At 40.2% G+C, this 26,646-nt stretch overlaps 1 protein-coding gene across 2 annotated transcripts in view; it reads right to left on the minus strand.

The window, feature by feature from the left end:
- MAP2K1 (mitogen-activated protein kinase kinase 1) overlaps window positions 1-26,646 on the minus strand; it is a 71,472-nt gene that overhangs the window by 26,967 nt on the left and 17,859 nt on the right. For both annotated transcript variants that reach the window (XM_039865241.1, XM_039865242.1), the window contains exons 2-4: window positions 10,884-11,094; window positions 9,304-9,450; window positions 259-336 (exon numbers count right to left, since the gene is read on the minus strand). In XM_039865241.1, coding sequence (XP_039721175.1) covers window positions 259-336; window positions 9,304-9,450; window positions 10,884-11,094 — 436 coding nt within the window. The remainder of the gene's footprint in view (window positions 1-258; window positions 337-9,303; window positions 9,451-10,883; window positions 11,095-26,646) is intronic.

Here is a 26,646-nt window from a genome sequence, read left to right on the forward strand (position 1 = left end):
ATTCTTTTGGATACTCTGGTATTTTTCATATAGAGAAAATTTTAAACAGAGGAAGTCACTTTTCTAGTTTTAATGGGGGTGGGGAAGAAGAGAGAGAGAAATATCATAAATAATCTAGATAGGGAAAACTCTAGTGAGAAAACCCCATTTTATTACAAACTTTCCCTTTGTAGACTTCCTAGCTTCTTCCATTGTCCATTTCCTACCAACTCATTATCAGTGAGAGGACTTAGAAGAAAAACTTCACAGTATACTCACAGCAATGCTAACTTTTCCTAAAATTTGTTCAGGAATTCTTCCAGCTTTCTTCAGCACTTGATCCAAGGAACCCCCATCCTAAGAACAAGAATACCAGCCCATTTAGTGACAGTGTTTCTAACTATTCTTTCAAGTGTTAAACTTCAGGAGGAAAGTGAATCTCACAGGTGGCAAATACTCCTAGAAGAGTTAAGTACCCTTTGGTTTGTTCCAGACATCAAATATCATACGCATGTGAAACACTGTGAGGGGTATCAAATAACTAGTAACTCAAATCCTATGAATAATCAGTAAACAAATTACTAATTCAGTGGTTAAAAAGGGGGGTCCTCGTTTGTGACAGTATATGTATTGACTAGGAGGGCTGGCTCTAGAGGGAACCCTTTTAAATTCAAATCCCTACTCTTCTACTTACCATCTAGGGGACTTTGACCAAGTTACTCAACTTATAAAATGGGGGTGATAATAATTATAAAGCTATTATAATAATCATAGGGCTAGTATAAGTATTAAACAAGCTAAAACATATAAAGCACTAAGAACCAATGTCTACAGCACATTAAGTGCTCAATAAATGTTAGCCATTTTATCACCATCATATAAGTCACAACTTATAACTGGCATTACCCTAACAAATCATAATTAATAAAAATCTTTTAAATGTCAGAGAAAGCAATATATTCACTTCACAAATCCTACAAAGTGCCAAAGACTATGTTAGTTCTATGGGGGATAGAGATATGAAAAAGACCTAGTTCCTGACCTCAATAAATTTACAAAGTAGTAGTGGGAAGAAAAATACCAGTCTCTTTATTATGAATACAACTCTTAACAAAATATTTTTTAAAAAAAAAATGTATGGAAAGGTGCTATAGACATGCAGAAGGGAGAATTCTGACTTCGTTTACAAGAATGGCATTTGAATATGTCTGCCTTCTAATCATATTCATTCTCAATCTTAAAGAACGAGTATGAGTTCCATACCTGGGAAAAAAGTGGGGCAAGGGGAGAAAAGAACAAGATATTTTAATAAGATCAAAAGGAGAGAAGAATTAAATTGTGTACTACTTCTGGGATGACATGTGGTTCATTTCACCATGGATACATTTAGAAATGCAATGATGGGTCAGGCTAGCAATGGGCAGCTATGGCCAGATCACAGAGCCACATCAAGGAACCAAGACTTGACTTTGTCAAGGCAGAAGGAAACGAATCTAACCAGAGTGTTTTAAGATGAAAACCATAGCAGCTGAGAGAAAGGCAGGGAGATCAGCAAGGATTAAATCAGGGGAAGACGACATAAGCTGGACCCTGGGCAAAGGCAGTGGAAAGAGAGAATGTTAAGAGAGAACCCAAGTGTATTTTGAAGCCAACCTCTGCAGGACCCACATACCAGGGCCTTTCCAATTATGGATTCTACATTTTAACTGGAGATCTTGAAGAAAATGCTTCACTCAAGGAACTCTGATGTGTCAAGGCAGAAATAGGTTCATGCCCCTATGGCTTCAGGTGTAACCAATTACCAGCCGCAATTTAAAATTACCCTTAGAAGTAGGGAGAATTCCAAACTCACACTGATTTTTCTAAAGTATACTGTCTACACTGAGAAGTTACCATCATTATCTATCATTTATTAATCAACTCTGTGTAAGGCACAGAGATACATGAGGAACTAGGGATGGAAATCTATAACTACAGTAAAAAACAGTCTGCTTGGAAGATAGGACATATTCATAAAGAGGCAAAGCACTTTAAATCCTCCTCTGAAACAAGGCAGGAAACGAATAATTAAAGAGAACACACATTGCTATAGGTGCTCAGAGGAAGAAGTGATTCTTGCACCAAGTAGCTAAAGGAAGGACTCGCAACAGGAGTAACAAAGAAGCCAAGCAAAATCTTGGAGGTGGGCGAGACCAGAGAAAAGTTCCCTCCAAAATCACCAAGCCTCTACAATGCATCTGTGGAATGTAAAGTCAGAGAACAATGTATAAGATTATAAACTAAAGAAGGACGGAGGAAAATCCCATTTTTATAAGTAAAAAGATGTGTGTGTACTCACAAAACCAAAACATCAAAAATGTTATCAATAGCTATTTCCAATCTAGGTAATAAGATTATCAGGGATTTTTGTTGCATGATAGTTTCTTCTTTGTGCTTGTCTATTGTTTATAAATTTTCTACATTGAATGTTTAACCTTTTTTGATTGAATTCATTTATGAAAGTGGAGAATTAAATCTATAAATAAATTAACAGATACTTACTGAGCACCCATTTTGTGCAAAGGCACTATTAGGTAGATACAACACTGCTTTCTTTCTAAACGAGGTGAGAAAACAAGGAAGATTCACTGAGGGATACAGACATCTCAGGAAATGTTACCAAACACTTCTAAAAGTAGATTATCAACTTAAAAATTCCATGCTTATAAAAAGAATAGTTTGGACCAATCACTTTCTGTCATGTCAACTCTGGATTACCGATGTGAATCCTCAAACCCAAATGAACACCCTGAATATGTCTGCCTTCTAATCATAATTAACTCCCTAGCACAGAAATAACTCCCTTATTTGTGGGTCCTAATGGTGGGTCTGTCCACCAAGGAGCACGGTGGAGGAGTCCTAAATTCAACCTAAAAGTGAAACATACCATCATCTCCATACAGACAAAAGAATAGAATTATGAATCTAGAACTAACCAGAACTGCCCTGTAAATACACTTATTTTCTAAGAGCCCTTGGAAGAAAGAGCCCTAACTCAGGCTGAGGTATGGGTCATCTTATGAGCCTGGTAGCCTTCAGAATGCCACAGGCCCTTGGTGGCCATATCAAGACAATACCACAGACCAAATAACTACACCCAAGTCAACCAGCTCCTAGAAATGCCCAGCACCTCTCAATTTCCTTTACTGATGGAAGAGGAACTCCAATGCAGAAAGTTTCTGAGCCATTGCTATTTTGCTTCCAATCGAATGTGGCTTCAGATCCTTTGAACGGCTTTGCCTAATTCTCATGGAGGACTTAAAACCAGGTAACAAAACAATCCTTTCAAAAGCCACCTGCAAAAGAATGAAACTAGACTGTTGTCTATCGCCATACACCAAAATTAACTCAAAATGGATTAAGGACCTGAATATAACACCTGAAACAATAAAATGCATGGAAGAAAATAGGAACTAAACTCAAAGACCTTGGACTTAAAGAAGATTTTAAGAATTTGACCTCAAAAGCAAGGGAAGTAAAAGCTAAAATAAATGAATGGGACTACATCAAACTAAAAAGCTTCTGCTCAGCAAAAGAAATCATCAACAGGTAGTGACAACCATCAGAATGGGAAAATATATTTGCAAGCAACACCTCCAATAAGGGCCTAATATCCGAAATATACAAAGAACTCATACGACTCAATAACAAAAAAAAACAAATGATCCAATCAAAAAATGGGAAGAGGACCTGAACAGACACTTCTCCCTAGAGGACAAGCAAATGGCTAACAAATATTTGAAAAGATGTTCAACATCGCTAGCTATTAGGGAAATGCAAATCAAAACCACAATGAGATACCATCTCACACCTGCTGGAATAGCTATTATCAACAGGACAAGTAATAGCAAGTGTTGGAGAGAGTGCGGAGAAAAAGGAACCCTTATACACTGCTGGTGGGACTGCAAAATGGTACAGACACTATGGAAAACAATATGGAGATTCCTCAAAAAACTAAGAATTGATCTACCATATGATCCAGCAATCCCCAAAGACTTGAAAATCCACATCAGAAAATATATTTGCACACCATTATTCAGTGGCCAGGACACAGAAGCAACTGAAGTATCCTACGATAGATGATTGGATAAAGAAGCTGTGGTACATATATATAGAATGGAATATTACTCAGCCATAAAAAGAGATGAAATACTGCCATTTGCGACAACATGGATGGACCTCGAGATAATCATGCTAAGTAAAATAAGCCAGATAGAAAAAGTTGAAAATTACATGATATCACTTATATGTGGGATATAAACCTAAAAGCAACAAATGAACAGGACAAATAAACAGACGCATGGACATGGATAATAGACTAGTGGTTACCAGAGGGTAGGGGGTGGGGTGAGGAGGGAGGTAGACGGGATAAAGGGGGTCAATATGTGGTGATAGAAATCTAACTATGGGAGGTGAACACACTGTGTAAATATATATATGCCTTATTATTAAAGTGTATAGCTGAAACTTACTGGATTTCGTTAACCAATGTCACCATAAAAAAATTAATTAATTAAAAATAATCCTTTCAAAATCTGATTCAAACGAAGTAGAAAAGTTAACCCTGTGGTTCTCAGGTTCCACAGCCTGGGATAAGGGCAGCACAACTAACCATCTTGGTTTACACTTTCTCTGGGAATTATGGTAAATATTTCTATTAAAAAAGAAGAAACCTTGGCTCTTTTTAACTTCCTTCCGAGCTATAAGAAGTTACAATGTGAACAATGCAATTAGCAAGATTTAAGAAGCATGAACCACAGTCAGGATTTCCCAGAGTTGCCTGCAACTCACCTCACAACCTTTTAATTCTACTTCACTGTTGCCAAGGACTTGCCTTCACTGACTAAAGCTGCTGAAATTGTGCGTATTTTTAGAAGCTGATTATTAACTAAGTCAATGGTGCTTTTGTGAAGGTTTTCTATAGAAGAGACAAATGCTTTATGGAAAAAAAAAGAGCTCAAAAGCTTTTACTCCTGCATGAGAACCATAAATCCTGAGTCCCCAATCTTATGGTTGCCCAGCTACCACTGGGGCAGGAATCTACTTCCCCAAAACAACAGCATACCTGTTCTGATCAAGGAGCCCTCATTTACCCCTTGAGTATCAAAATTCAGAATGGACAGTACACACAGCTTATTTCTATGAACAGTCAGACCCTGGCCAAGTGCTTTAGAAGATGGGACTCAGTGAATAAAATTGTGATGACACAATTTTACTTTAAAATGCATCCCCAAAATAATCTGAGCAATGGATAGATGGACAATATGTGGTAAAGCAAATATGGCAACATGTTAACTGAAGAATCCAGGTGATGGGTTTACAGTGTGCATTATACAATTCTTTCAAATTTCTGTATGGTTCAAATTTTCATAATAAAGTGTTGGAGGAAATTATTAATGACAAAGAATATCATACAAAGACTTGTGACAGAGAGGACCACAGAACCTCATAAGTTGGGATATGGCTAATAAACAGAGTTCTACATGTCAACATCTTTGAAATAGAGAAACTGAGGCAAAGCAGAATCCCAAAAGAGAAGTAACAGCCAGAAGTCAGTCTTCCCATCAAGGGCAGCATGTGCAGGAGCTCTCCTGCAGGAGGGCCTGCTCAGGGACCAAGGAAGGGTTGAGTGTGTCCAGGGAGGGCTAGAGCAGAAAGCTACTCTGGCACTCAGGGCTGCTTGGACTTCAAGCCACAACTGCTTCCTGACAGGGCCTTTCTCTGGCTGCTCTGAGCCCCTCCACTAGTATTAACAGACTGTTATAGCTGCTGTCTGAACCTGTGTATACCCAGAAAGACAGTCTATTGCTGACTCCAATACCTCTTTCCCATTGAGCCCCAGGCCTGATCGTGACTTTCCCAACCCTAGCCTCCCTCGATTCAGTCATCTAACATATATAGTCTAACAGGTGCCAGACACCATGCTTGGCCCTCAAAAGGTTCTGACCCTTCTAGCCTCTGACAGCCAGTTTTCCAGGCTCAGGCTTCTCAATTTCAGAATTATCCTCTGCTTCATTGTATGGCAGGACTCCACTATTCCCAAGGAGCCAAATCCATGGCAGGGGGGATGATCTGCAGATACTGAGACCAAGAGAATAGGAAACCAAGCCTTGTCATGTCCTTTGTCATCTTCTCCTGGAAGGGAGGGCTGGAGGGGATGGAGGGAGACAGGGCAAGAGGTACAAATGTCATGATCAATATCTATGAATCCAGAATGAATAAAGATTCCAGAACGACAAAGCCTCAAAATAAGTCAATTTAAGATAAATAAAAAGACTGTCCTCCACATGGCAAGAGGCCACATAAAGCTAATAAAAGAGGTTCCAGCAAGGTCTGAATAAATGAATAGGCCACTGCCTATCAATGTTTGGGGCCTAATCCTAACCTCTGAAGCAAGCACTCTAGAGTTCAACCATACTCACCCCACAAACAGCCTCCTGGTTTCCCTATTAAAGGCAGAATTCTGGGTGGCACAGACTTGAAGGAAAGGATTTCTGATGGTTTAGAAGGTATGAAATGACACATACTTGGTGCTAAGAAGCCCTTACATCCACAATGACACCCCTCGCTTGAGAAGGCTCTAGAATACAGCCATCCAGCTCTAGGAGGCAGAGATGCTGCTTTTAATGTCTCCATCTCCTCTGCGGTTCACAGGGCACCTTGCATATAACAAGCACTAAAATAAATGTGAAGCAGAACCCATGTTCATTAATGTAAATCCTGACGGGCTGTAAGTGCCAAATACCATAGAAACACAAGATGTTAGCATGGGGAGGATTCCCTACAGAAGCTCTGATCCAAACATTTCTTTGCAGAAATGAGAAAATCCTGAGTATAAGTATATGACTTGGAGAGAGTATTAAATTGAAAGAAAGCAGATAGGTTAGATACAGTGGTTGGAAATCAGCACTTACACTTATTGGTTATATGACTTAGACTAATTACTAAACCTGTCAAGGCCTTACTCACTCCATCTACTGTCTGGGGTGGGGAGTGGAGTCAATAATCCAGCTCATGTGATACCCTGACGTGATCAATAACTTACATAATGTGAAAAGGACTCAGCAAGTGGTAGAAGATGTGAGAGCCAGTTGCTTTCATGTCTAGTCATGCCACCACCCACTTTCCATTATTTTGGTGAAACCTAAGAGGAAAGAAGGCTACTCTGGCCTTTCCTGTCACTAGTTTATCAATATTACCTCCACCCTCTCCCCCTTCTAGTTTTCCAGGACCTCCACTGCCGCAGACACATTCATCCAAAACTCAGCCTAGAGCTGGAAAACCAACCATAATGAGCACAAAGAGCCCAAGAAACCCAAAGGATAAGAAACAGCACCCTTTCTCAGCCCCACCCCACCAATGGAAAGCCAAGACCCAAGTAAAAAATAATCAGCACCACAGGCCTGGTCTAGGACGAAGCCAGAAATGTTCACATGGTTCCCAGAGAAACTACTTTACTCTCACTAAAGCAAGAGGGAATGAGTACTTTCTCAGTAACCTTTAGACACACAGATGTTTTAAGGATCCATGTTCCATATGGCACCCAGAAAAGTCAACAGATGCCTACAATAGTGTGTATGGCATTTCTTGATCATTAAGAGATGTTCAAAATAATGGGACACCAGCTAGGATCAAAACACAAAGAGAGTGTGTTCTTCTAGAGTTCATTGAGACCAAGCACCAGGGCTCTCATTCCAGGTCTACAGAGTCAGGAAGGAAGTGGAGAAGTTGCTGAGGGACACTGAAAGCATAGCAGTCTTGAAGTATCGAGACTCAATCACGTCAGCCTATATCTCTGAACTGTCGGTGCCAGTAATAATAAAGCAAAAGCTTAATGTTTGCAGAAGACATGCTGAGTCAGACAGTGCTGGAAAACTTATATCTGTTATTTGAATTAATCCTCACCACAAAGAGACAGGTATAATAATGGCCACCTTACAGATAAGGATACTGAGAATCAGAAAGATAATGAAATTTGCCCAAAGTTATGATGAGATGGTGACAACCAGTAAACAAATAATTATTAGCACCTGCTGTGTGCCAGGACTATTCTGGGCTTTGGAGGCACAGTGGCAAACAAGACAAAGTACCTACTTGAATTTCTGTGGAAAAGAGAGATATGAATAAACATTTCAGATTCCAAAGGTTCCCAGTGCCATTCTGCCTAATGGGGACTGAAAAATATAGAAACCATGAAACCAGCCTCTCTCTTTGAAGTTCTAGGCATCAAGGAGGAAACAGGGCCCCAATAACTATTCGGTGGATTCATCGAACTACAGGCACTGGGGTCAGATTGCATCGGTTTAAATTCTACCAATACCACCTATGACCTTGGATAAGTTATTCCATTTCTCTGATCCTGTTTCCTTACCTGTAAAATGTGGATGATGTACTTACCCAGTAAGATTGTGAAAATGCAATAAAATATTAATTTACTTAGGATAGTGCTTCATATACACCCAATAAATATTAGTTTATCATTATTAACGCTGCTAACATTATCGTTGTTGTTATTGTTGTTACTGCTAGTCACTAGGAAGAGAAAAAAGGAATTTCAGGCAGCTAATCGTAAGAAGACTGGCAGCTCACATATATATAATTAGCCCATAAATGCCCTCTCACGTGTCCTCTCTACTGTGTATCAGGTGGGATTACTTCTCTAAACACCCAAAGAACCCATTCAGACCACAAATAAAGAAGATTATAAACTCTCTGAGGGTAGGGACTGTCTCACTTATCTTCATAACCCCAGAACCGTGTACTTGGCACATGGCATTGCATAAAATAAATGAATCTTAACTATATTAACCAGATTTTACCTATACCAAAATTTTGGGGTCAAGAAAACTGGGAGATTAATCCTCACCACAAAGAGACAGGTATAATAATGGCCACCTTACAGATAAGGATACTGAGAATCAGAAAGATAATGAAATTTGCCCAAAGTTATGGAGGCACAGTGGCAAACAAGACAAAGTACCTACTTGTTATGGCGGTGTCCCATTATTTTGAACATCTCTTAATGATCAAGAAATGCCATACCATACAAAGTTATGGAGGCACAGTGGCAAACAAGACAAAGTATCTCTAGGGAACACCCACCAGTGATAACTGGTTGCGCCATCTCTCTTTGAAGAAAGGCAGGACTCAGGCAAGAGGCTTCCCAGAAACCCAAAACAGTATGGGGGATCCAAGAGAACCAGACAGCTAGTCCCCTCTCAGATCAAAGATTAGACCAAAGCCACCCAACTCCCAGGCTTCAGAGGCCAACAGATTGCCACATACCATATGTTCCATGCAGATGCTGATCTCGCCATCACTGTAAAATGCACCATAGAAGCCCACGATATACGGAGAGTTACATTCATGTAGAACTTGCAGCTCTCTTATGATCTGGTTCCGGATTGCAGGTTTGATTTCCAGGTGAATTAACTAGGGAAAGAAAGGTGGGAGGAAGAGAGGCTTTAAAAATATATGGATGGATGGGTAGATAAACACTTTCTTAAATGCTTAAGCTCCTAAAGGTAGAATGAGAGGAAACAGGCCTCTTCTTGTAGCCTCTTCTGCAAGGCCTCCAGGTTGGTCCTATTCCAAGGGAGGAGCACAGGTCAATACTGTCACCAGAGAAATCCACCCAGAAGAGGAGGCTGCAGGGAGGCTTCCATCTGCTGTGGCTATGCCCCTTCACTCCACCAAGTTTTAACAAGTCTCTGCCTAACCAAAGTATTGAGTGCCAATATGTCAAGGCAGGTGTTGGCATCTGAGGAGCTGTAACCAGAGGAAGGCCAGCTATACTTTTGATCCTGGGAGCCAAAACTGAGGAAAGCTCTTCCCTCCCAAGAACAAAGCTGAATGAAGGAGTTCCTCCAAAAGGAACCAGGAAGTAGAGATGAAAGGAAAGTAGCCTTGAGGACCTGCTTGATTCTATAGGGTTGTAGGAGTAAAAGGGAATGAGGAACTGGGTATGTTGACCTAACTATGAAGTTGTCCAAGAGATTTCTCTTTTGCCTGAGGAGGCTAATGTTGTTGAGATTTAGTTAGGGCTTCAGGTGCCACCTTATATCTCCCTAATTTGTCCTTTGTTTCAGCTAGATAACAGGTAATAGATACATGAAATGGTTCCCTACTAAGGCTGAACTTCTAAAAAGAGCCACTCATTGTCAGAGGACATTCATTGTGGTTATCAGTGTGGGCTGGAGCAGCTAGTGAAAGCTAGACAAGAGGTGGGCCTTGAAGATGTATACTGTTTGAAATGATGGAAGGAATAGCACAAGCAAAAGTATGTGAACAGGAATGAACATGGTGGGCTGAAAACATGGAAGAGTCCAACTTCCCTGAAGCGGGGGGCTGTGTTCAGAAAGAGAAGAACCCAGGGTAGATAGGAAATGAAATCCAGCTCAAAGACTACATGCCTTGGTGGGGATCCGAGATATAATACTTACTGTAGGGAAATGAGGGGAACCACTGGCAGGGCTGGAGCATGGGAACGCAACTTGAAATGGTGTTTTGTGCATCCTTGGGGCTGGGTCAATGAGAGAAGCTTCTCCTCCACTTGATAAATTACAAACATGCACCCTAGCATTTTTTCCAGGACATACAGAAAGCTAACAAAGGGTTACTTGCTGTTATTTTCCAGTCTGGGGATGGGATAAATATACTAACACATCGTTAGTGTGTTTACCTATAATCTGATACATAACATGAATTCGAAATTCAAACAGCATGAAAGGTACTGAGTGAAAAGTCAGTCTTCCTTTCACCCCAGTCCCCAGGCTCCCAGGTCTTCTAAGAGATGATCCACCTGTTTACCAAGTAAGCTTGATTCAGCCCTTTTCTTTTCTTTTCTTTTTTTTTGGTTGCCTCACCTTTCTAGCCATGACCAGGCCGGATGGCTTGTGGGAGACCTTGAACACCACACCACCATTGCCAGCACCCAGCTCACTGATCTTCTCAAAGTCATCATCCTTCAGTTCCCCCACCTTCTGCTTCTGGGTAAGAAAGGCCTCAAGGCGCTTCCGCTGCTGCTCATCCAGCTCCAGCTCCTCCAGCTTCTTCTGCAAGGCCTCCAGGTTGGTCCTGTCCCAAAGGGAGAGCACGGGTCAGTACTGTCACCAGAGAAATCCACCCAGAAGAAGAGGCTGCGGGGAAGAGTTCCATCTACTGTGGTTCTGCCCACTTCAGTCCACTACCCCACACAATTCACCACTGACAAGGCCTTGGTTTCCTCGTTTGTAAAATAAGGGAATTAGGTCTCCCTCAATATGCTGTGAGTCTACAAGAGGAACCAAAGAATCTACAAAAATCCAGAATGAGCCACATAAATTTGCTTTAAAACCTCAGTTTCAAAAGCCCCACTAAGAAAATAAAATAAAAAATTTTAAAAGCCCCACTAGTGTTTGCTGTATTAACTTGACAACATATACAAAATAAAATCTATTTCCTAAGACCAATAAACTGAAATCGAACCAAATCATCCAAACAGGCTCTAAACTAAATCACAACAGTAAACTCTCCTTTCCAATGTAATCAAGTCAGAAACCAGGTTAATCAAAATAAAGCAAGGAATCATAAAAAGATATAACTGAAATTTTTATTTTTGCATAATATATATAAACGTGCGTTCATTCACCCACGTTCTAACACAAGGCAAGGCCGTCTCTTTGAATAAGAGTCCACTGGTAAGAGCCTCACATCATCTTCCTTACATGAATCAGAACATAATACATTGTCTATCATTTCCAATTACTGAGTCTTTGTAAAAATGTACACACTTTACAGAGTAATATCAGAATTCAATTCTAAGCGTTTTATGATTTCCCCAATCTTAATTTACTTGAACAGTAGTTCATTTTTAGTGACTTGGACTTATTGAGTCTTTCCACAGCTTTTAACCAGTGTTCATGGTGAGGGGGAAGGGAGAAAGCCACCTCACTTGCAGTCATATTTCGTCAGTCTATCTGATATTTAAATACATTACCTAGTTACAATACCAGCTACAACTGTACAAATGGCTTTGGGAACAAACTGGCTCTTGGTAAGCACATAATTCAACCAGTGGGTGCTGAAGCGAGTGGGTAATGCAGAGAGCAGCCTGCTAGCTGTGCATTCGGCAAGCTGTGGGCACTATTAAGTTTGTTTTACAGAGAGAACTGAAAAGTATTCATTACTCCTGGGAATTCATTAAGAGGAGAGTAGAAAAGAGACTATGTTTCATTTGATTTCAGTCCCTAGTCTAAACAAACAACACAGGTGACAAAACAATGGTGCCCCTCCCCCAATATACACCCATTTCTGAGCTTGAAGTATAGGAGCAAGCATAATCTTCCACCCTTCATTCACACTCTACTCCAATCTCAAGAAGACAGGAAGACGGAGACCCCCCTCCCCCATTGTACAGGCAGATCCAATACTGCCTTATACAAACAACACAGAACATGGGGCCAAAGAGGACACAGGCTGACTTTACCAATTTTCCTCACTGGGTAACTCTGGGAAGGAGGAAAGCTGATGCTATGGACTGAACTGTGTCTCCCCAAATTCATATATTGAAGCCTTAGCCCCCAAATGTAACTATGTTTAAAGAGAAAAATTTTAGGAGGTAATTAAGGTTAAATAAGGCATAAAGTAGAGTCCTAATCAGAAAGGATTGGTGGCATTATAAGAAGAGAAGTGGCCTCCTCCCCAACACACCCACATACACTGGTATCCTTATCTTGGGCTTTAAGCTCTAAAACTGTGAGGAAAACAAATTTCTGTTGTTTAAGCTACCCAATCTATAGTATTTTATTATGCAGCTCAAGCAGGTTAAGACAGCTGGTCAATATTCTCATCTTGCTAAAAGGCTCAACTTAAGTCTCAAAGCTGCCCCCAGATCCTCAGGTATGGGGACATGGTACAGTGTAACTGGAGTACGCAGTACACACCCTCTGGTTTCTTTTCTCTCAGGTCTCTCCACAAAGTAGCCCATTGATGACAACATTTAGACACGCATGTCCAATACAGACAAACCCCAAAGCTTAAACTTGGTTAAGGTGTTATAGTTGTCTGGAGAGTTCATCAGGCCAGGTGGAAACGCACTCTGAAAGACACAGATACAGACACACACACACACACACACACACACACACACACACACACACACACACACACACACACTGAGTGGGTATGAGGGAAAGATGAAAAGAGGGCTAGATGGAAGGAAAATCACTCTCCTCATAACACTGTGTATTCTTCTGTTTTATATTTATTAATGTAGTTAATCCACAACACTATAAATAAAACAGATGGCAAACTCAAGCCCAGGCAAGTGAAGCAACTTGTCCAAGATTACACAGCGAGTAAGATGCAGAGTCAAGATTGAAAACCTAGGCAGAGAGAATCTCTAGAAGTCTTTTTTATTTCATTAACAAGTTCAATGCTTCAGAGAAGCCAACTTGCAAACATCAGTAAGATGCTAGTGTGGAACATTTAACATACTAGGCTCAATCAGACATCAAGATGGTGTACCTACCCTTTACCCCAGATGAAATCCTGTTTCCCCTGCACATCAATCTGAACACTGTCTTGCAAGTAACACTGGCCACAAGAAACCCCACCCATCTAAGGGGACAGGGGGGAAGGAATGTTGATTCTGTTCATTTTCTTGACTCTCTATAGAAATAATTCTCCCACCTTCAGAAGAAAAATTAAATCTAAGCTTTGTGTCACCTTCCTCTCTCCTCTACCTCCTATGCTCTACTGTCTAGCCACCTACCCCACCAGTAAGGATCTGGCTCCTGCTCTGTGTTTTCTGAAGGTGGAGTGGGGAGAGACATGGCAAAAACGATAAGCTGTTATACAGCAAGACTCTCTTAATGACTGAGGGCGGTACAGTGTTGTCAAATTAACAAATCATTAGTTATCTGGTATCTTGGATTCTCATAATCATTCTTATCGCTCTTATTGGTCATCAACTAACTGTGTGACCATGGGTAAGTCATTTTAACCTTGACACATCTTGGTTTCTCTTCTGTAAAATGGAGTAGTAACTCCATGCTTACTTCACTAGGGGAGGATCAAAATTGAAAACTAATGAATGGGAAGAAACACTGGAATTTTGACACACTTCTACCTTATGTTAGGGCAGGTAGAGCAACAGCAGAATTAGAAATACTGCCTTTCCTTTAATTTAATAATTCTTAAAACCCTCTAAAAGTTTTTTTTTACTGTTTCAGAAAATCTAAAGGTGAAAGGAAAAGCCTGGCATCAAATGGTTTTCAGTACTCATTAAAAAGGAGTCATTCAATAATGTAACCACATTCAGTATTGCTTCCTCTTGCATAGGGAGTTTATGATGTTCAACAGGGCTCATTTCTGCCTTCCCAAGGTGAAATACCTTAAGCAAAGAAAATAGGAAGAGAGGGGCCCCTCACCCTCAACCATACCACAAACCTCTAAAATTCAGAGGGCAAGAAACTGCCTCCTTCATAATCTTTGGTTTTAACTGAAAAACAGCAAAATCAGAACTAGAGATTGAGAAGAGAAACTGGAGCCTGGCACAATAAATCTGACGCACACATACAGCCCACTCCAGGGACCAGCTATGATGGGCTCTGACCACCCCCCTCAGGTTCATCACAGCAGAGAGAAAAACCACACACTGTAACACAAATTCTGCACAACAGCTATCTTACAGTAAAAGCAGTTCATAAAGATACAAGAAGATTATAGGTTTGAAATGGGAATGCAGAGAAAAACAAGGGTTGTCATTTGTGTTCCAAAAACACTAGGGAGGCACATGAAGTAGGTGGGGAAAAGACGATCCTATAGGCAAGAACATCTCCTTCCCTCTCATCTCGCCCATCTGCTAAGTGTAATTACAAAACCACGAGTGGAATCTTTCATTTGTAGCTCGGTGGTTCAAATCAATTAGTATAAAAGGTAGCATAGGGAAGGACCTTAAAGACCACCTGATCTAACCCACTTTACAAGTGAGGACACTGAGGTCCAGAGAGGACAAGGTCACACAGCTAACTGGTGGCAGGTCTCCCAACTTCTAGAACAGAGCTCCTTTCAAGGCCCCCACACTGCCACCTCCAACCCTGATGGTCACAGAAATGGGAAGCTGACCTAAAGGAATGACTGAATGAAGAGGGAGGTGATATCCAAATGAATAGGGTCTTCAAACTGCCACATACTAAACAGAAATGGGCCACAATTACATGTCAAACACCAGCCAGATTTCTATCATCAACCTGAGCCTTGTTCTAGCTTGACAGAGCAAGGCTGCTCTAGGTGGCAGGCCTTCTCTCTGCCAAGAGGGAGCACAGAGGGAAGAGCAAAGGATGACAATCAATTACAGTGCTGGAAGGAGAGAAAGGGTCCCAGTGAAGGTAACTCTCCTCATCAGAGACCCCAGGGAGTTGTTAAGTTCTCTCTCCCCAGTGAATATGGCAAGTAGGAATGCTACTGGGGCAGAGAAGAGGGAAGGAAAGGCAAAAAGACTCAAGCTAAGAAGGAACAGCACCCAGAGACTAAGGCTGCAACCCCTTGATCCATACCCTATACCATTCCCCATCTATAAGATCTCAGGAAAGTTACCTCCCTCTCTGGTCCTCAATTTCCATACACATTTTTTAAAAAAAGGCATATGGAGAGAAGAAGGAGGGAAGAGTTGTCTAGATATCTCTAAGGTCCAAGCCTGTCAACATGACAGCCAGCTGAGAAGGTACAGAATAAAGCTGAGGTATGTTCAGGTTGAAGGAATAAGGAGCTGCAATAGGCAGTGGGGGAAATCTCAGGAAAAAAGAACTGGCATCAGGGTTCTCTGCATAGTCAATCCATGGCCAGCAGGGGATGCGGGGAAATTACAGAGTAGTAAGAAAGGAAAGGAGACTACACCGGAAGGATGAAGGCAGAGAGGGCCAAAGGTGCAACTTACCAACTTCCCGACTCTACACTAGCCCACCTATGTTAGAGAATGCAGATGTGCCACGTAGGGATAGCCCCAGACAACATGGTGAAAAAAGGCTTCTATACCTTACTACAGCTCAATCTTGCAGGCCACTCTGGGAAGGGCTGGTCAACTAACTAGGCAATAAAATCCTAGGATTATGTATACAGGCCCTGTGAAGGAAGCCAGATGCAAAAGTATACTCTGCTGTGCCATCTACATAAAATTCAAAAAAGAAAAAGAAGGGGAAATTAATCCATGCTTTATAAACAGGAATCACCCTTTATGGGAGAGGGTAGTAAATAGAAGGGGGCATGTGATGGTTAATTTCATGTGTCACTTTGGCTGGACCACAGTGCCAAGATATTCAGTGAAACGTTATTCTGGATGTTTCTATAAAAGCATGCTTTTTGGTTTTTGGCTTTTGGTTTTCTTGGGGGGCGGGGGGCGCGGGGACAAATCTAGTGCTTTACTCAGGTCTAACAAACTGGTAGACCTGAGTAAAGCACTAGATTACCCTCCATAATGTGAGCAGGCCTCAGCCAATCAGCTGAAGACCTTAATAGAACAAAAGACTGACCTCCCTGAAGAAGAAGGAACTCTGCCAGCAGACTGCTTTTGGACTCAAAATGCAACTCTTCCATGGATCTGCCGCCTGCTCAACTACCCTGGAAATTTTGGACTTATCCAGGCTTCCACAATGGCATAAGCCAATTCTTTTAAAAGTTCCAGTGTCTGTCTCCTCTCTATCTCAATCCTTCTCTCAATAGACAGATAGACAGACAGACAGACAGACTGGATATTCTAGCCTGAAATTACTTTTTTTGGTGCTAGGCTTATGGTAGGGGCAGGTAGAGGGTGGTAGGTTCTCTGTTGTACTGGTCCAGCTTCAGTCTTAAGCAGCTACTGTGAGCACAGACTTCCTCTCCACTCCATGGCAACCAAACTCTACTTTATATCTGTCATAGTTGTTGGGCAGGAGAAAGTTTCCTATACCTCTTCCAGCAATAGTTGACCTTTGTAGGCCTCTGCTTGTTGGCACTGAGTCTAGCTTTGGACTTAGATTCTTAAGCAGCTGTGGGAAGCCATGCTTCAGTACAGCCATTCTCTTGCATAGTTCATAATGTATTTCACTGAATTTAGCAGAGGTATTTCTTTCCTTTTCCTTGATGCTGGCTGCTCATATCTTGGCCTCCTACTCTTCACTGTCTACCTGCTGACAGATGTGTAGGTGAGAAAAGTCTCACAGCCACTGTCCTGGAAAGCAGTCCCTGGACCTATTTCCAAGGCCAAAGACATGTGCAGGAAATCACGTGCTTCTGGGTCAGCACAGAACTGGTCTTTCACAAAGGCACATGAAAGTAGAAAAACATGTCAGATACCCTGTGCTTGGGAAATAGGTGTGAAGGTTTTGGGAGTCAGAAGACCTGAGTTCAACTTTAATAGTTACTTGCTCTATGAACTTGTACAAGTCAATTCCCCTCAATTTTTCTCATAGGTAAAAGAGGAGAGTTAAACTAAGTGGTCCTTAAAGTCCTCTTCAGTGCTAAAATTCTCCAAACCTAATATTGAATTCTTCCTGTAATATTCCAAGGATAGAACTCTACAGCTAAGGACCGTATATTTCTGCAGAGTGGTTGGCTTCCCCTGTTGTATGGTTTGAGGCCCTGGTTATTACTTCTTGCCCACATATAAACCGCAATGACAGTTATCTCATCCTCATTGCGTTTTCCTTCGAGAATAAATTGATTACTTTATCTTCCCAGCTACTCTTTGAGAATGCATACTTTTTGACACTAGAAGGCCCTCACTGAAATAGCAAAAGGAATACAGACAGCTAAGGGCAGATTAAGACAACGATGTAATGATGTAATGATAAATAAAAGGTGGCTGCAGAGATGAAATGAGAGTGTAATGTAAAATATGTTAGAAGCATCTAAAATGCTAAACAAATATTAAATATTGTTATGCTGTCAACTAATTATTGGTTAGTAAGACACTTGATTAACAGTTCCTACTGCATACCTGCTATATATCACGTATTCTGCTAAATGTGGATGAACTCCTTTAATCTCCTAACCATGATGTGATTAGCACTGTTAGCCCCATTTTACTGATGAAATTCTTATATTTTCAATTTTCATGCAATAAATAAATAATCTGGAAAAAAATGCACAATGTAGTTAAATACTACCTTTATTGCCTTTCATTTGTTTCACCACCACTCCCAAGAAACACTATGAAACAAAGACTCCCACAGTTCCCCTAATTCTCACAAGAGGTCTATGATACAAATAGTTCTGTAGTTCAGGATACACTGGAGTAATCAGAATAAGTTTTATATGGATATGAGACCTGAATTGATCTAGAAAATACATAAAATTTAGATGATCTTGTACAGCTGAAAATTATATAATGTTATTAACCAAAGTTACAATAAATTTAATTTAAAAAGTTTAAATTTTCCATAGCAAAAAAAGGAGAAAGGGCATTCTAATGGGGTCCACTCTGTAGACAATGGTACAGAATTGAGATCAAGAATATTATAAGCGACAGTTGCGGTTCAGATGGTGGAGTAGGTAAATGCTGTGCTCGCTCACTTCCTCTCAGACCACCTCAAAATTACAACCAAACTACACAACAACCATCATTGAGAATTGCCTGAAGTCTAGCTGAAGAGAAGTCCTATAAGAATGTACAAAAGTCATATTGAGACTGTGTTATATGTCAACTATAATTGAAAAATAAAAAATTTTAAAAATAAACTAGAAGATTATTATAAGCAAATAGAAAGTATTGGGGGAATAAAACAAAAGTAAAAAAATGAGTAAAGACAGATGTTTATCTTTAATTTCACTTTAAATCAAGTAGCTTTCAAGCTAATAAATGTTTCTAGAAATCAAGAAAACCAGTTTAATTAAAAAGAGAAAAATAAGAATCACATGTTCCTATCCTTAAACAAACAAACAAACAAAATCAACTTACCTCTTGGAATCAAACAGGCTTCTGAAATCATATAAATTACCTTCCCAAGGCATGTTTCCACAGACAGACTCACTGAACCAAACACACGCGCGCGCGCGCGCACACACACACACACACACGCACCCCTCTGGAGTGAAAGGACCACCCACTCGCAGACTTTTCTTAAATACTGAACAACATCCTGAATCAGAGAGGGGGTGTCAGATTGTTGCTTGAAAGAACTGACAGCCTATAGTTCTGCCCCAGTGGACAAAATTTGTTTCTTATTAGCCACATATGAATTAAGTCCTAAAAGATCAGTATTCCATAGAAGTACAAAAAGGAAAAGAAATGAAGTTTGGAGAGAGAGGAGAAAATAGATCAGAAGATAGATGACACAGGCAAGAGAGGGACATAACAGTCTGATTAAGAAGGAAATTTAGATGCAGTTAAGAGATGAGCTTCCTAAATGCTAGCCGTGGTACAACCATTAATTCATTTAATCCTCACAACATTAAAACAGAGGCATGTTGTTCTCATTTTACAGATATGGAAATGGAGGCCAGGAGCGGTTAAGTAATTTACCCAAGATAAGGGCTGGAATTCCAAAGCTTGACATTTTCTCCACATCTTGCTGAAGAGCTCATGTCCTTCAAACACATCTCCCATCAGCTCATCCCTACCACCAGGTATTTACCCATTAGTGACTTATTACTTTGAGGTAAAGAACTGTGTTCTGCTAAAAGATCAAAGTTCCTGGAAGGACAACAAATTAAATCTACCCAAAGAGGAACTCCCTTCAAAACATCCAAGACTGACACATTTTGATTGGGGTAGAAAGGGAACAGACACTGCCCAGGTAAAGCACGTTGGTAGAAGCAGTAAAATTTCTGGTGGCCATAAGAGAGCCAGGGCACTACTGAGGAAGGGAAAAGTAAAGATGAAGGGCAGGGAGGATCGAAAGGAAGAAAGCACCAAAGACAGCCCAGGCAGAAAATAAATAAATGTGTGGTCATCAAAAAAACAAAGGGAGCCATGTAAATTTTAAGATTATTTGTTCTAACTCTCTGAAAAATGCCATTGGTATTTTGATAGGGATGGCATTTAATCTACAGCTTGCTTTGGGTAGTATGGCCATGAACACGGTATATGTTTCCATTTATTTGTATCTTCTTCAATTTCTTTTTTCAGTGACTTATAATTTTCTGAGAACAGGTCTTTTACCTCCTTGGTTAATTTGATTCCCAAGTACTTTATTGTTTTTGATGCAATTTATATGGAACCATAAAAGACCCCGAATAGCCAAGGCAATCTTAAGAAAAATGAAGTTGGAGGTATCACACTAACTGATATCAAACTATACTAAAAGCCTACAGTAATCAAAACAGTATGGTACTGGCAAAAAAAAAAAAAACAGATACATTGATGGAACAGAATAGAGAGCCCAGAAATAAATCCACGCCTATATGTTCACTTAATATAACAAAGGAGGCAAGAATATACAGTGGGGTAAAGACGGTCTATTCAATAAATGGTGCTGGGAAAATTGGACAGATACATGCAAAAAAAGAAAAAGAAAAAGAAACTGCACCACCTTCTTACACTGTATATAAGAACATACTCAAAATAGATTAAAGGCTTAAAAGTAAGATCCAAAACCATAAAACTTCTAGAAGAAAACATAGGTAGTGACTTCTCTGATATTGCTAACAGTAATATTTCTTTTCAAGTATATCTTCTCAGACGAGAGAAACAAAAGAAAAAATAAACAAATGGGACTACATCAAACTAAAAAGTTTTTGTACAGCAAACTATCAACAAAACAAAAAGAAAACCGACTGAATGGGAGAAGATATTCGCTTATGATACATCTGATAAGAGGTTAATATCCAATATATATAAAGAACTCATACAACTCAACAAAAAAAGCAAACAATCCAATTAAAAAATAGGCTGAAGACCTGAACAGATATTTCTCCTAAGAGGAAATACAGATGACCAACAGACATATGAAAAGATGCTCAAGTTCACTAATCATCAGAGAAACGCAAATTAAAACCACAATGAGATAGCGCCTCACACCTGTCAGAATGGCTATCATCAATAAATCAAAGAACACCAAGTGTCAGTAAGGATGTGGTGAAAAGGGAACCCTCATACACTGTTGGTAGGACTGCAAATTGGTACAGCCACTATGGAAAACAGTCTGGAGGATTCTCAAAAACTTAAAAATGGACATACTTTTTGACCCAACAATTGCACTTCTGGGAATTTATCCAAAGAAAACCAAAACAATAATTCGTAAAGATCTACGCATCCCTATGTTCATGGCAATACAATTTACAATAGCCAAGATATGGAAGCAACCTAAATGCCCATCGGAAGATGATTGGAGAAAGAAGTTATGGTTTATATATACAATGGAATATTACTCAGCCATTAAAAAAATGAAATCCTACCATTTGCAATGACATGGATGGACCTAGAGGTTATTATGCTGAGTGAAATAAGTCAGAGAAAGATAAATACCATATGATTTCACTTATATGTGGAATCTAAGAAACAAAAAGAAAAAACTAATCAAAAACAGACTCACGAATATAGAGGACAATCTGGTGACGGCCAGAGGGGAAGGGGGGTGGGAGGCTGGGAGAATGCGGTGAAGAGTTAAAGTACAAATTAGTAGTTGATGGATGGTCACAGGGATGGGGAGCACGGCATAGGGAATGTAGTTAGAATTAATGTAACGGCTAGGTAGAGAGACAGAGGAAAGAAAGCAATTAAACTATATAAATGTCTAACCAATGTAATGTATACTCGAAGCTAATAATAAAATTTTTTTAAAAAGTGAGAATAAAAAGGGAGCCCTGGGTCTGGTGGTGGCCACAGAATGGGCGTAGCTGGCTGTTTCTGAAAGGACAAGGTGGTTGATTGTGGCTTCAGAAAAATGACGTATTTGACCTCACCTATTCCCTATTTTTGAGAATCTGACCGTTTAGAAACACCCTGTGTAATAACGGCCCATACTGCTCTGTATCAAAGATGCAGGGTGCTCTTCAATGAGAGGAGGTAGAGGACACAACGTGACCATAACTCAGACCAGGAGGATGGTCCGGTCCCCTGAGCAAAAAGATTAACAGTGAATACCCAAGAGCACAACTAAGGGCAGGAAGATGTAGTCAGAAGAATCACAGCATTCAAAACATCTCCAATTCTAGTCCATGATGTTGAAGAATCTTAATTCCTCACACCTGTTTACTCCTTTAAACACACAAACATGTTTGGCTCTTCTCACCCAAAGTACACATAGACTGGTCAGCAAACCTCATCTTTGAGCAAACATCACCTCTGGAGAAAAATCTCACTCTCTAGATCACTCCCTAGCAATGCTCAGGGAATCCTGATCTCATGATCAGGGATAGAAATCCATACAAGTGCTCACCTAGGCACTCAACTTCTTAATCTAGAACATGGAAAACTACTAGTCAGGCCCTCAAAAAAATAGCAGTTGGCCTGGTAAGGTCAAAACTCTACCAGGGTTTTGAACCAGAGAAAACTAAATTTATCTAAAATCAAAACTGACAGTGCTTGCTTCTGTCTTCTAAAAGAAGATGGAGGATGGGAAATAAGTGTTTGTGCTAACCAATCCCCTCATAGCAAAGGCTACCAGAGGACCAGAAGGCTTGCTCACAGTTTACAAGGGTCTGCTCCTAAGCCTTGGCATAGGCAGAAGCAGGCCTGAGCAGCACATAGGGGTGGAGCTAGAGAGCGGACTTTTGTGGCAGAATAAAATGGAAGAGGCTTGCTTTAGGGGTGGCTATAAAGTAGCAAGAGAAGAAGAAAAGGATGCACTATGGCAAAGTGGCAAAGGTTATTTAAGACCAAAAACATCCAATACTAGTAGATTTTAAGTTGTCTTTATTGCTATAATTATCCTCCCCACCCCAGACCCTCAGTCCAATCGTCCATGTACACAAATAGCTTATGTACATTTTGCTCTTATTGTTGTTTGGTCAAAACCAGGGAAAGGGGGCCAAATTCCAAGCTGGTTAAACACAAAGCAAAAAGAAGAGAAAATCCACAGAAAGGGAAACGTGAGCCTCACAGAAGCAGAAGTGACCATGAGAATGTGACTGCTCCAAACTGGAGGACAAAGGATAGGGAACTTGAGTAGACATCTGGCTTACACCCATTTATGTCTACAGCTGTGAAAATGCAATGCAGATTTATTATGGAGCACTCACTGTGTAAGAGGCACCATTCATGCTATGCTAGAGGCTAGGAAGGTACAGGTGAGGAAGACAAGGTCCCTCCCTTCACCAGGCAATCTCAATTTGTGTATATGTAAGAGGCATGGAGATAGAAATACAGAGATAAAAGAAACAGAGTATTGCAGTAAAAGCCAAACACAGGGAAGGATACTAGTAAGTACAGCAACAACTGTAGGGTAATGCAGATCATAATACTGAAAGTGAAGTAGGCAGAGGGGGCTATGCGAATAGAAAAAGAAGACCCCAATTCCATCTAAGATGAGGAAGGGAAAGTGAAAGTCAGAAAATGTAACACCCAAGTTTAGTGCTGCAGGATATCAGTTTTTGCAGCAGAGGGAAAAGCACTCTGGGCTTGGGCAGCAGAATGAACAAAAAGGTACTGAAAGTTACAGCTGTTCCAAGTGGCCAGAGAGTAGATGCATCCAGAAAAGAGCCCAGATGAGGTTGGAGGGTAAAATGGGACTAGACCATGAAGGGCACAGTACACCAAGCTAAGGAATTAGGTTTAGGGAAAAGGAAGAGGAATTAGGAAGATGTTGGTCAAAAGGTACAACCTTGCAGTTAGAAGATAAATAGGTTCTGGAGATCTAATGCACAACATAGTGATTAAAGTCAACAATACTGTATTATATACTTCAAAGATGATAAAAGACTAGATCTTAAATGTTCTCACCACAAAAAAAAAATAATTATGTGACTTGTGACAGAGGCGTTAGCTAATGCTATGGCGGTAATCATATTGCAATACATAAATGTATCAAATCAATACGTGGGCACACCTTAAACTTATACGATGTTATATGTCAATTGTATCTCAATAAAAAATAAATTAAATCTTAAGTTTAAAAAAAGTGCTCTTAGCACACCAGTCTAGAATGCCTCAGGATGTTTAGGGTTCAGCAAAGAGCTGCCTGACATCTTAGCTTCTAAAAAATGCCATAAGAATACTTGTTTGAATACTGAAACATCTAAAGTGTATGTAAGATATCACAATTTGACAAGAATGCAATTTAAGTATGCAGTTTTGGGATCAAATCACCTATAATGTGCTTGTGCAAAGCAGATATTTGGATAAGTGCAAAAATTCTAGTTTGGAACCTTCACAGAAATGGAGTCAAGAGCTGCACGACTCAGGAGATATTGGCTTTCCAGGTCCTTGGAAGCCCACTGGGGACTTCTTTTTTAGATAATTAACTTCTTATTACCTAGTCTAAGGAAATAACCCTGAACTTGAAGTCAGGAGATCTGGAGCCCTCCACCAACTCTACTGGTAACTGGTCATCTAACCTTGACATCTCTTACGTGCATTAAATAGAAGTATACTCTTGTCCTGTATCACAAGGGACTGTTATGGGCACCTGGATAGAGAATGGGTAGAGAATATGTTCCAAAACAGGTAAATAGGTAAACACAAGGAAAAGGTATTTTTTCTAAAAAAAAAGCAATAACAAAAAATGCCTTTCTTCTTCCTTATTGTTGATTAGAAAAGAGTGTGACACCTCACATTAACTATAAATCCTCTAACAGCATTAAATATATCAATGATCAAGATTAGAAAACAAAATCTACTAAGACAATACTCCATTGCATATTAAACTTGAGTTTATTAAACTTGAGCTGTGGAGAAAAACAAGACAACTGCAAAACCAGCATTATTAAGTATTCTTTGGACCTTGGTTGCTTTGGGTCAAAACTATATAGGCTCTGCCTGGCACTTAAAAGAGTTGCATGTTCTTACAAAAGCAGATAAAAAGATTTGTCCACCAAGCTCTTCCTCTTCAATTCTCCCCCACCCACTTCCTTTTCTTCCAAAGAAGAACGGCTCTCATTTACTCACTGGTTTGCCACATCCTGCCTCTGAAGCTACATCCTAGGAGCTGCTTGGGCTATTCTGAGAGAAGTTTTATTAACATCTTCATACCCCTAGACCACCAGTATATTTATGACATTCTTACTCACCACAGTCATTTACAGTCTAGTAACCAGATAATACTCCCAACTTCCTTCATGACAGGCACTGAATTAAGCACTATACCTACAACACAGTCAGGGAGGAGCCACATCTCTTGGTACCATCTGGGGCTTCAACAAGCCCAGATTTTGCTTAATCAGTCAAAAAAGAAGAAGAGAAAAAAAAATGATTCAAGAATAGTTAACAAGAAATTCAATGCAGATAACACTGTATTTGATATCAGTGAAAACTCAATACAGGCACACCTCGTTTTACTGTACTTTGCTTTATTGCGCTTCAAAGATGTTGCGTTTTTTACAGATTGAAGGTAAGACTCTCCACCAGCAAAAAGATTATAACTCACTTTATTGCCATACTCACTTTACTGCTGTGGTCTGGACCGAACCCACAACATCTCTGAGGTATGCCTACAGAGCAAATCTCCTGTTTCATATGAACTCTGTAAGCTAACACCAACAATCATTCATTCCACACTTACAGACCACCACACCAGGCCTGGACTAGAAATGGGGCATAGAAACTGAATTCTTGATCTCCAAAAGTTTATAGGATAGGTAATGAAATGCAACAGATATGTATGAAGATTACCACACACATACACACATACACTCCCAAGTGGTTTGCCTCCTTAATTCATGGACAGTCTCAGGGGAGCTTTTCCAAGGGAGATGAGGCAAAGTTTCATGGTCAAGATAATATCTGACTTCAACCTTAAAGGAGAAGTAGGCTCCCAAACACTGGCAATAAACTTGAAGGAGAAATTCCAAACAAAATGTAAATAGTTATGGGTAACATTTTATTGAATGCTTAGTACGATTTAGGTGTTATGCCAAAAACCTTACATTTAACCCTCAAAACAACACTACAAGTTAGGTATTACTACCCCAAAATTTACTAATGAGGATTCTAGGTGTAAGAGAGGTACAGCAATGAACCCAACTGACACAATTTGTTTATGAGTGAAGCCAGGACTCCAACCTCAGCTGTCTGCCTCCATGGATCACTTCTATGACACTAAGAGCCGCAACAGAGTTTGTATCTGTGGGGGAAGCTGGTCATGGTATTAGAAGAGATGCAGGCCTAATTACCTCCTCTTTTCCCCTTAATTAAAGAAACTCGAGATATTTGTAGCCAAGAAAAAAGAGGAAAATATATTTTTAAAATAAAAAAATCAGTAAACACAACATATTACATGTAAGATCCTATGCAAAGAATTATCTTCTGCTGTGTTACAACTGGGCTTCCTTCTACAGACATTACCCCAGGGCGGGTCAATTGGGTCCCACTGGCTAGCCAGTCATGTGTTTCTCTCCTAGAAGTTCCCACTTTAACAAAGAATACGCCCACCCCCAATAGAGAGAACCAAAGACCAGCCGATGGCACACCAGTTGCTGAGCTCTCAAGCCTCCTTCATAGCAGGAGAACATAGAACACTGAAGCTTCTATGACAAATGAGAAGTATTATTTTTTCAAGCTCTAGAGCTGGAGCT

This window comes from Pteropus medius, unplaced genomic scaffold (genome assembly GCF_902729225.1).
Source record: "Pteropus medius unplaced genomic scaffold, Ma_sr-lr_union100, whole genome shotgun sequence".
NCBI classification, from domain to species: Eukaryota; Metazoa; Chordata; class Mammalia; order Chiroptera; family Pteropodidae; genus Pteropus; species Pteropus medius.